The 12,583-nt window shown below is 35.1% G+C and overlaps 2 protein-coding genes across 2 annotated transcripts; one reads left to right on the top strand and one right to left on the bottom strand.

Annotated features, from left to right (window-relative positions):
* The first annotated feature begins 1,570 nt into the window (after positions 1-1,570).
* LOC147400736 (uncharacterized) lies at positions 1,571-3,419 on the top strand. Its single transcript, XM_086441530.1, has one exon. The coding sequence runs from the start codon at positions 1,680-1,682 to the stop codon at positions 2,337-2,339; it is 660 nt and encodes a 219-aa protein (XP_086297656.1). The 5' UTR covers positions 1,571-1,679; the 3' UTR covers positions 2,340-3,419.
* A 1,349-nt stretch (positions 3,420-4,768) lies between these two features.
* Positions 4,769-5,458, bottom strand: LOC147400735 (putative UPF0481 protein At3g02645). The gene has a single exon (XM_086441646.1). The coding sequence runs from the start codon at positions 5,456-5,458 to the stop codon at positions 4,769-4,771; it is 690 nt and encodes a 229-aa protein (XP_086297772.1).
* Between the last annotated feature and the right edge of the window lie 7,125 nt (positions 5,459-12,583).

Genomic DNA, 12,583 nt, shown 5'->3' with positions numbered 1-12,583 from the left:
CTATGATTAATTTTTATGACCTTATGATTCATTGTTTAATGTAGGATTTGATGATAATATTTGATGTTAAAATTTTATTTTTTAATAGTGTGTTATTTTGCTCAAAAAATAATTGATGGTTAGACTTTTTTTTTTTATCATCATAAAATGTATAATTATATGTAGGAACATGTTATCATACATAAGTATTCAATAATATATTTTTCCCTCAAAAATATTTTGTAAACTTAGAATAATTGTCTAATGTATCATACTTTACATCATGAATGAATTTTTTTCATAATTTTTATATCATATTTTCCCAATTTTTTCTCGTTTCTTTCCCATTTTCTTCATTTTTACGAAATTTTCCCTTGCCATTTAAAACTCGTTCTCCGACTTGGTGACTATGGTCAAAACAAGCAGGTTTCCAATTGCTAAATTACCAAATAAAGGATATTGAATCAGATTAATTTATTAGACAAATAGAGCATATAGGAACGACTTAGTAGTTAAGTGTACTGGCAGCTGTCAAGACTTCTTAAGTAGTAGTGACTAGTGAGGGAAGTGAGATTCATTATATTTACGAGGGATATTTCTATTGTCCCTAATTTAGGGGGTGTCAACATGTTGATTTGGTTCGTAAGGCACTTAGAATCATAACCATAATAATTTTATGCAATTCTAGTTTTTGTCGGTTCCAGTTCTCAAATAAATGGAACCAGAATTGAAATCGCCAAAAAACATTGGTACCCATAAATTTAGATTTTAAAGAATTGAAGAGAAAAAAAAATTAAATCATTATAAAACTTGTTTTTCCTTTCAAAAAATTAACATATTTTTAAATAAAAATTATCTTTATTAAAATTAATCACTTTTTTAGAGGAAATAATTCATTTAAAGCTCTAAACCATAATTTATATGACAAGTTGAAGAATTTTATATGACATGCATTAATTTTGAAATAAAAAATACTTTAAAATCATCTATAATATTTAAAAAAATGATAAAATAAATCGATTCTAAGTACCCATTGAATAAAATCTAACGGTTCTAATTCCTATTGATTCGGTTTCATTTTAGACCCAACTCTAATCGATTTTAATAAAAAGAAAACTGGAATTGAGAGTTTCGATTCCGATTAAATGAGTACCCATTGACACCTATAACCTCAAGATATGTAGTAATCGATTAGATTTTTCATACTAAAAACATCAGTGTGGTACCTATCAAAATGATTGATGATTAAGTTAGAGGCAGGGTTTACACAACAAATCTACGTTTAATTTTCAAGACCTCTGTTCGTTATTTCAATTGATGTTTAGCAATTTCAATTAAAATAACTTTTTTCCAATAAGATTTGTTTGCTAAAATAAAAGTAAATGAAGAGTTTCTTTGAATTAAATTAAAATAAAAACAGGAAGCAAAAGTAGCATAAAGTTCCTCCAATATGTCTCGTGTCTATGATCAAAAAGTATCACTAACCTTGTCTCGTTCATCTGTAAAAATCAAAAGCTCATACATCTACAAACCTACAAAACCTAAACCAGAACCCATTACCCTCCTTTTTCATCTTTCTTTCACTTGTTTTTTTCCCCTTTTTTTTACTTTCATTTTCAAAGCTTTTTCTTCTCCTCTCTCTGAAGCTTCACTGTTTGTCACCTTCTATATAAACCCACCAAACTTCATGTCTTCTTTCCATGCCAAAACACTGCGGTTCCCTCTCTTCGGTCTCAAACCAATCTCTCAATTGGGATTCAAAGTGTTGTTCTTGGATTTACCTTTTGAGTGTGTTCGAATCATCAAAGATGAAGAACAAAACTTCTACTTTCTTGAAACAGATTCTTTCTGTGTTGAGCTCTGTTGTTAAGGCAAAATCCGTCGCTGTAAAGAGCAAAACAAGCGCTATGAAAGCTCGCTTCATTCTCTTCTCCTTCTTGAAGAACAAGAAGGTTTTGATGAGTTCGATCTCTCACAAGATTCATGTTTTGCTCGGGCAGCAAGACAAGGAAGATGTCGGAGACCAAAACAAGGCCATTGTTCTCTATAACGCGATGGCGAGCGAGTCGCATCGGAATCCGAGTTACACTGAATCGATCGAAAAGGAATTTGACGATGATGAAAAATACCCAGATCTGACTCACACGCTATTTGACTCAGATGGAGAGGATTTGGACGACCAGAACAAGTCGGTTATCGATTTGGTGAGGAATTCAAAGGAGAAAGGCGAGGATTTCAGCCTTGAAGACGAGATTGATCATGTTGCAGACCTGTTTATAAGACGGTTTCATCGACAAATGAAAATGCAGAGACTGGCGTCCTTCAAGATGTATCAAGAGATGCTGGACAGAAGCGTTTAAGGGGCAGAGAAATTCCAGTTTCTCTGTATGTGTGTGTGTGCCTGTTTGCACACGTGTCACGCTTGAAATTTGGACAAGAATCCAGATTAACGGTTAGTTTATCTGGTTAGTGGAGATGATCCACACAAGAAGCACCACCTCAACAAATGTAATAAGCACTAACCCATCCACTTAGATTAAATGAATTTTCTAGGGATTGCGTGGAAGATTTCTAATTACTCAACAACATGATACGTCTAGGGATTAATCAATGCTAAGAAACTTCCACTGATTCGCTGTTTTTTCAATAAGGGCTTCCCATTTGCACCAACCTTTTAGACTCTATTGCATTCAATTAGTGTGTGTTTGGTAGACCGAATGGAGGTGCTCCACCTTTAAAATTTAGATTTCAGATGTTTTATTTATACTTATTTCGTTTTAAATTTTAGACTTAAAAAATTGAAATTCAGAAGTTTTAAATCAATGATGGAAGACATTGGATGAAATTTCTGAAGTCTGATTTCTAATTTCTAGGCTTCAGACTTCAAAAGTGTTACTAAACATAACCTTACTTTTTGTACCTCCCAAAAATTCCCTCAAGTCTCAACACACCCATCACTCCAATCAAACATTTTTTTTAATTCTGTGCATCCACCATCCCTACCAAACCTCATTCGTTGTTGTTCTTCTTCTTCTTCTTTGTATAAGATATCAACGAGGATTTTATCCAAGAAACAATACCCTTAAATCTTACAAAGTAGACTACAAATGATCATGAAAACCTAAACTCTTGATCTAAAGATTATTGGAAAATCTTGACAAAAAATAAAAATATTATAAAAACCCAATGGGCCATCTCCTACAATCTATGAACTTAGACCCCTTGAAAAAAAATTTGACTAGTCACGATGGAAAATTTCTGTAACTTCCTACCAAACAAAAATTTAAACCTTTTTTTTTTTTAAATTGGGTGGGAAGAGTTTTTTGTTTAGGTCAATTTGACCATTTCACTATTTTTAAAAAATTATCTCTAGGTGGGTGTATAAAGTCTAAATGGTGGTTACAAGTGGAACGGCTCTTTCCTATATTTGGCCTTGAGCATGGTAACAAAGTTTGGATTCGGTAATTATTCAAGGAGGTTTCAATAAGGTAGATTCATATAAATTTTTAAAAAAATGGAATTTTTTCTCCATTTTTTGGGGGAGTATACAATTGATGTTGTTTTCTTACAAAAATCCATCATTTTTCAACATCTCTCAAAATCCTATCATGTTCTTGAGAGTTGCATGTTGAAAATAAAATTTTGAGGATGAAGGGTAAGAATCATATCATATTCCATGATTAATTGATTTTTTTGGTGTTGTCGTTGTTGTTGTTGAGAATCCCTAGCATCTCAACCATATGATGCAGAGTCAAAACCATGGGTTGTGTCTAGCATTTTCCTATAATTAAAAAGCCATGTGAAACCATAATTCAAGTTGACTAATACCATGGATGTTTGGTACACATCCCAGTTCAACTACACACTAAAGAGTAGTTTGATATGTGATTTCTACATGTTGTTCCACTATAGGGAAAAAAAGCTCAAATCTAATTGTTGGAAATCCTGTATAAAAAATACTTAAATATTTTGAGTATTTTTCTCTTCTCAAAATCATTAATGGGTATCTTGGAACCCATTTATTTGAAGACTTAGAATCCAATGCCCTTTCTGTTCTTATAATAAAGGTAGCATGTCTACATGGCATGTTTTTGTTGGAGTTTGAAACACCTAGTGCTCTTAACCAAGCCATGCACACGACACGATGCATTTGAACTCCAACAAAAATGTGCCGCGTAGACACCCAAGGTTGCTATAGGAACAGAACACCTTTCTGGATTGCGACTCTTATTTGAAATAAGGGATTTACTGTTTTTTGTAAAAGTACATAATTACACTTAAATATCTACACTTGTTCTATGTATGACTTGATTAATTAGGTGATATTCTTTCAAACCATTCTAGAGTGACATCATACTTACTGTGCTGAACACTGGACTTATGAAACTTCTTATTCTTTATAATTTCATCTTAGAAAGGAAAATCCTGGAGTGACTGCGATTCACGCTGTACTGATGGGGAGGTGTGCACGGAACCATAGATGCTTTTCCTCGCGATACAAGTGAAAATCATTGAGGAAAAGCACCTGTGTTTTTGTACGCACCACCACAACAACACAGTGTGAAATACAGTGAAAACGCAGTCACTCAGCAGGACTCTCTTTGAAATCAAAAGGAAGTTGTGTTTTTCTTTTATTTTTATATATTGGGAGAAAAATGCTAGCCTAACCGGAACAGATTATATAAGCATGAGAAGGATTCCATGGTGATTTCATGTAAAAGAAGATATAAAAGAAGAAACAATTACAAATTCCTCACCCATGGAATGGAAACATAAGAGAATTGCAGTACTAGTGTTTGGTGGAGTAAAAGCCTCGAATCGTATAGATGGTCTGAATCACAGCGAGTGCTAAAAGATTAGAAGCAGCCACCACTGAAATGGTAGTCCAGGGGTTAGTGAAGTAATTTTGTTGGAGGCTTAAAAACCATTCCTTAACTCGTCCCTTCACTCCAATCTTCAACTTCCCCAAGCCTACATTCCATTGCTTCTCGTAATAGCGATCCATTTCATAGGACGCATTCCATGACTTACAATTGCTATCTAACAATGTGTCCTTCGCAAGCTCCTTCAATAGCGTCACCACAGCCTCGTCACTCTCCAAGGAATTCATAATGATCTTTCCAGATTCAAGCAATTGAACATCCTCCTTCAATTTAACAAGTGTTTCCATGAGACAGATGTAGGTGTTGAAATGACGAGGACGTGTCCCACGTAGCTCGTAGGCTTTCAGATTCATAAAGGTAGATATTGTATAATTGTTGATGCTCATGGTGGGGAGGTATAGTGTGCCATTGTCGAATTTGATGCCATCGAAGTCATAAATGTTTTGGAATCGGATTCCCGCTTGGTCTAGCTGAGTTGCGGAGTGAGGACGCTGGAATGGAACACTCCAACCTACGTACCGATACAGATCCAGGTGCTTCATATACATGTGTAGCATGTGAAGGCCTGGAACACTATCTCGGCGAAATGGTGTCATCCTACAGTAGTCGTTATCTATGCTCTGCATTCAATTAACATATAATTATATTACAATACAAAAGCTTAATTTAGAAATAAAGATATAAATGATCGAGTTTCACCCTCTCTGTGTGTGGAACAAAGATTTTCTGTTGAGAATTTTTTTGTGTGTAAGCTAATGAACCAATTTCATATGGCCATGAGTATTGCAGAAAAAAAAAGCAATAATGATTGGTTAGTGGAGAGAAAATTTTGGAGCTGTTAAGTGCTTTGCTTTTACTTGTTTTTTTCAAGGAATAATGATTTTCGAACTAGAAAGTCTTCACTCGGTCGATACTCGGCTGACATGGCATGGACAAGAAACCATAGATCTTTTTCTTGGCATACACAACTGTACATCCCCATAAGAGATGTACAGTTATATATTCCAAGGAAAAAGATCTATGGTTTCATGTCTATGCCACGTCGGCCGAATATTGACCGAGTGAAGACTTTCTAGGGATGAAGCAATGGAGTCGTGATAATATGACACCCCCTTCTAACAAGTGCCCCCATCACAGAACCATAGATATTGTCTCGGGATACATAGAATCATAAATCTTTTTCATGTGTATTCGAAGGCATTTGATCCATGATTCTGTGATGGGGGCGTAAGGCAGCGTTTGTCAGAGGGGAGCATCATATTATCATGGTTTTTTTTTTTTCCAATAGCTTCATGCCATTGCTTCATTAGCTTAGCACAAAATTTTCTTAATAGCAAATCTTAGCGTGTGTTGGATGGTAATAACAAAGTTTGGATTCTATAATTATTACTCAATTCTGATAAATTCAAGAAAATTTTGTAAAAAAATTATGTTTCTTATTAGAATCCATCATCTTCAACTTCCTTAAAAATCCATTTCTTTTTCTTGACATTTGAATGTTGAAGAAATAAAACTTTGTGGGTGAAGAGTAAAATGTTATCATATTCCATTTTAAGGAAAATGCTAACCTCGACCCATGGATTAAGGCTCTCCATCAACACGAACCTTGGGACATTATAGGGATTCCCAAGAGAAATGTATCCTTAAAATAATGTGCATCCCTAGGAACTAATCTCTAGGAAATCTACTTTTTTTTTCCTCAAATCCCCTCATTTATGTTGATAGGGGAGTGATTTTTTGCTCACAACACAACCAGTTGTTTGACATGTGGCACGAATAACATCAATAATGAGAGAGAGAGTTTCTCTCTCCTGTCCATAGTGAAAAAAATGAAAACTTTCTATTCTGATCACCTTGTGACATTCAAAAACATGATCCGATGCAATGGGGTTGTAGAAGAAAAAATTATATGAACTTTAAAAAAATAGTTATTTTTCACTATTGAATTTTATTTTTAAATTTGGGTGTTCGGTAGCCATCCATTTTCAACACCTTGGATCAAATTCGAAAAACAATTTTTTTTAAATATTTTTTTTGAATATGCAAATTTTCATGAAATTTAGAAGGTTGTGTTGTTGGATTGTCAATGTGATAATCAACATGAGCCCAACGACCCTTTTTAAGATATGAAATCTTAAAAAATAAATTTGTGGGCAAAGGACGTGCAGGCAAGAGAGAGAAACCCCCTCTTTTCATTTTTTTTTTTGCTAACCGAGTGTCCGGGCTAGCTTGCACGCATCACGAATAATCTCGGGGAGGACTACCACAGCAACCCACCGCCATGGTCCCCCAATTAAATCATGAGAAAAACCCAAGAAAGGAATCGAACCCGTGAAGTGCGCCTCACCCACACTTCACGTGCTCGCCCTTACCACTTAGGCAACCCATGGGTGGGTAAACCCCCTTTTTCATTTGTGTGACATATCAAATTGTTGTTGGGCTGTGAGCAAAAAATCACTCATTGATAGAGTCCCAAAGTCATTTTTTGCCAGCAGAATTTTTGCTCGAGGCCTCAATGTTTGCCATGTCAAGCATACAAGGGTAATTTTGTAACTAATAAGGGTACTTTTGTATATTAAAAAGGGTATTGTTAACGTGTGCCCTTAAGACACATGTTAAAGTGCAATAAATACACGCTAGGAATTGGAATATGAGGGTATTTAAATAAAAAAATAATTTTTTGAAAGGCGATTTTGGTTCAAAATCTAATTTTCAAAGTGTATTTATTGTACTTTAACGTGTGCCCTTACGGTACAGTTAACAAAATCCTATTAAGAATGTCATTCAATACACATGGATACATATGACATTTTGAGCCTGTCCGTCCGTGAGCAAAAAAATTTCTCCACCGAAATTACTTTTGCTTAAAGAGCTCACAGAAATCTAGGAGCCAACAATCACATGTATTCACGAGGAGTGATTTTTTTGCTCACAAATCACTCTATTCACAAGTATTGAATAGCATTTCTTATAAACAAAATTACCTAGAGGTTAATTACAAAACTACCCTTGTATACTTGACATGGCAAGCACTGAGGAGTTTCTAAGATTTCAAATCTTAATGAGGGTGGTTGAGTTTATTGGAGTTTGAGCAACCCAAAGCAACTTCTCAAGGACCAGATAAGGAAGTTGGTTCTCTAACAGCAACATGTCTCTCGTCACATAACTTTTATAAATGATACTTCCGACGCAGCTGAAAATGGGGTCGTTCTGAGCATAGTCGTTGGAGAATACATGATTTTGAGGATCGTTGATGGACATGTACTCGAGAATGAAGCAACCATCGACGATCATCAATTGAAGAAATGTATTCGAGTCTCCCCATTTCTCATCATCTAGTTGCTCGTAAGACTGCTTCAGTTGTTGCTCCACTTCCTTTAATTGCATTCATGTACTTTTCAAAGGGTACTCTTGATCTCAAGACAAAGTGATGGAGAGCTCTGTTTTTATGAACTTCCGTGGGCTTTAAATGATCTTTTCCATGATGGTAAGGACCGATGGAGACAAATCGAGGTTCATAGGCCTTCTCATTTCCCTCTTTGATGACACTTGCTACTCTGTAAATCGATTGTCTATCCCAAACCCTGCTCTCTTTATCAGTGTTGATATCACCCTTCACGTCAATGGTCCATGAATCGGCCATTATATATATATATAGAGAGAGAGAGACTCTTTGCTGTTGAGTCTCTTCGTTTGGAAATATTGGTTGATGTCTTGCAATTAGTTGAATCCTATATATCCATTTGTTTCTCTGACTACCAAGAAATAGCAACTAACACTTCAAATATATTCTTATCTTTCTTATCTCACTGCCCTTGCCTTTACTAGATATCGTTACCATTCTTAATCTACTCTCATAGAATGCATCTCTTGCCCAAAACACCAATAAGAATATGTATCTTTCTTGTAAACAAAGTTATAGAGAATATTCCTTGTTTGATTATGTGAACCACTCCAAACATCTTGTCATCACCCTTTGCAAATGTACATTAGCACACTTTTTTGGCCAATTATATTCCAATACTCTCTTATTTATGGACTTAATAGACAAACAATCAACTTGATAGCCAAGTTTCTATTAATTGAGAATTCATGGGTTTAAGCCACAAGCCACTCTTAGGATGAACAAATCAAGCTTTTTTTTCTTTCCTGAAATTGATTTTACTTTTAGCGGGTTAAACGTAATATTTGTTTGATTCAAAGACCTTGGCATCAAGTTTGATATATATAAGTTTTTACCTAATAACAATACTGGAAGAAGTTTGAAAGCAACAAGTCCTAGCTAAAAACCTGTCCAAATCCTTTAGAACAACTTAAAACTTAAGAATTATTGTGAATTTTAATACTCTGTTACAAGAAATCTTGATTCAATACCCCTCTTCTTGGACCCATCAATCCATAAATATTATTTGGCTGATATCTTGATGGGCCTATAAAAATTACAGAAACACTTTTCTTACTATATAGAAGAAAATTTTCAAGACCCTTACTCAATGTGGTATCCAAAAACATGATGGGAGGTGATAGATAGATATAGGATAATATTTGGGAGTCTCAATCGTCTATTGGAGATTGTTCTGAGCTCTGATTCAGGCTGAGATTTTGTGATAATTTTGAGATGATACATGTTTGATTGAAGGAAGACGATATTTTTACCATCACAACATCGATTAGAACAATCGTGTGGTGAGACACCTTTTCTTGGGATACATCATTGTAGTCTTAACATCATATATTGAGCTTCATTCTAAGAGTTGGTTAAGGCCACGTATAGTCACCAAGTTGAGGTTTGGGAATAAGTTAGGAACAAAACATTGGAAAAAAATACAAAAGAAAGGAAATTTGGAAAAAGTTTAGGAAAAAAAAAAAGCAATACTATGTGGGTTCTACTTTATACATCATTCCTTCTTTGCAAATGATTAATGCTCATATTTTGCATCATTCCTTCAAGTAGAACATCATCCGTGTTTTTTAAATATTGAACCTATCGGGATGTACCTTGTTTGATAATAAATTTTTCAAAAATTCTAAAGTGACTTCTTACGACATTGTGCTGATGTGGCAATGTACACATAACAATATATTTTTCCTTGTGCACGAGGATAAAATCTTTGGTTATCTACACAATGCCACATCAACATCGTAAGAAGTCACTCTATTTTTTTTGTTTTCACCAAATAACAAAGCAACATTTACTTAAAGATTTGTCCTAGAATGACTGCACGATACTGAGTTTCAAATTGTGTTAAAGTGGAGGTGTGCATAGAATCATAGATGCTTTCACTCGGATCCCATGTTGGTATAGTGTGAAATACAATGTCCTACACAGTCGCTTTTCCATTTTCCTTACTTAAATTTAAATTGGGTATTTTACAGCTGAGTATTTTGAAAATAATAATAATTATTAATATTAATAAAAATCACAATATGCCCAATTTAATTATAAGAGTAATGATTTTTTGGACTTCCCTGCATAGTATATTCAAAATACTCTCTTAGTGTGGCATGTGGTAGAATCATAGATCTTTTTTCCTCAAGATATACGACTGCACATATTTACGGGGGATGTGTATCTCAAGGCATAAAATCTATGGTTCTAATAATGTCACGTTATGAGAGTATTTTGAATATGCCACGTGAGGAGTCCGATTATCACGACTCTAATTATAATTATCTTTTTCACAAAAAAGACATAATGCATGCTAACATTTGTTATTTACTTATATACCCTTTCAGTGGGGCTGCATTCTAACTCAAGGGACCAGGCTTAATTCATGAAAGAATCTCGATAATCTGACTATCCCACGTGGCAAACTCAATCGATTATCCTAACGTGACAAATTTAGGAACCGTAGATCTGCGTTTATAGCGATATACGATTGCACTACCCCCATAAAAAATGTATCTCGAGAGAATCATGTATCTCGAGAAGTGCATATCTACTGTTCTTGAACTTGTCACGTCAGATAATCAATTGACTTTACCACCTGGGATAGCCGGATTAGCACGACCTTTCATCAAATTATCATCCATACAATCACCGTACATCAGATCCTGTTAGGTACTTTATCCTTATCATGGCCCCACAACACAGCAACCTCATTTTGTAAAAGAAGGCTTCTAAAACATTGCCCGAAGAAGGTAAACAATGAGGTGTTGCTGGCATGGCTACAGATGGCATTAAACTATTGGAAGAAAACTGGTACGGACTCACACATCTTTGAATACAACCACAACGGGACACATTTTTCTCAAATCGTGGTCGGAATTATTGAAGACATTTAGGGGGCGATTGATTGCGCTTGTAAACGCAGATTCACGTGCGTTTGCGTCAAAACGCCGAGATTTACAATAATTTGCGCGCTTGATAGCGCTTCAAAACTCTGCGTTTTGAATTTGAAAACGCAAATTCGTTAAAAAATGCGGTGAAATGAAAAGCGCGTGAGACCCGCTTCACGTAATTGCGTTTTAAAACGCTGAAGTGAAATGACGAAATTACCCTTCGTCATTTATTCTATTTCCACGCACAGTCCGCGATATAACCTATACGTCTTCGTCTTTATCACTCTCTCTCTCTCTCTCTCTATCTCTCTCTCTCATCGATTTCAACCGTATCAGTGAACCCACCTCGACGTCGACGACGACCATCTTTCCGATCGAAACCCATCGACGACGGTGACGTGCTGATCGTTAAATCAAAACCCATCGAAGACGACTGTAAACAGCAACCTTTCGAAACCCATCGACGCCATTTCTTGTTGAATCTAACTCCGATCAAGACAGCGACGTCGATCGAAGCCATTGAAGCCATTGAAGACCTCGTTTGCTATCTAAGCCATTGACAACAACGATTTGAAGTTCGATCCAACGCAATATCTCCGTTTGCCCTTTTTTCCATTGACGACTGTGAGCATTCTCTCTCTCTCTCTCTCCCTCTCTCATCGATTTCAATTATCATGATTAATTTTTGACTAAATTTCATATTGAATGTTGGATTTACAGCATAAATATTTTTGTTAGGGTTATTTATAATTGCTAATTTCTTGGTAGATTTCTGTTAGGGTTATTTCAAATTTCTCTCTGATTTTTTTGGAATATTATTGTCTCTTTTATATTCAATAAATATATTTATTTTTAGGTGTCCAATTTTGAAGGAGTTTCAGGCATTTTTGTTATGTAATTTATGGACATTTTCTTTATTTTTTAGTTTCTTCTAGATCAGATTAGTGACACCAGTTGATTTTACTGATTTCTAGTCCAGAACATCTAATTAGGGTTTATTGATTGGATGGTTTAGTTTATAGTTAGTAATTTAGGGCAAAGATTTGTAAATGGGTTCATTATTCGGAATTTATAATTGTAATATGTTTAAAAATTGGGGGAAAAAAGGAGGAGTGAATTGAGAATCATTGAACTAGTTTGATTTGAGTTTTGCTTTGTTAATTTGGACTCACTCCACCAATGCCCAAATTTAAATTGGCCAACTAATCCCCTTGGAAACTGAATTTTCTAGGACAAATTGATCCAAACTAGGATGAGTTTTTAATCCATGCCCCATTCTTAATACAAAGTTGTGAGATTCTGTGGCCAAGTTCGTTCATATTGAAGTCGATGATGTGATTACATGCTGCGATCTCATTCTAATTGCTACTCATGTCACATACCCACCCCCTTCCCCTTCTCTAATTTATATTTATATGAGGAAAAAAATTACTCGTGCC

Source organism: Akebia trifoliata, chromosome 5 (genome assembly GCF_017979445.1).
Source record: "Akebia trifoliata isolate Shusen 1 chromosome 5, ASM1797944v1, whole genome shotgun sequence".
Classification (NCBI taxonomy): domain Eukaryota; kingdom Viridiplantae; phylum Streptophyta; class Magnoliopsida; order Ranunculales; family Lardizabalaceae; genus Akebia; species Akebia trifoliata.
The sequence above is the reverse complement of the archived record's forward strand: the minus strand, read 5'-3'. Positions and strand labels throughout refer to the sequence as shown.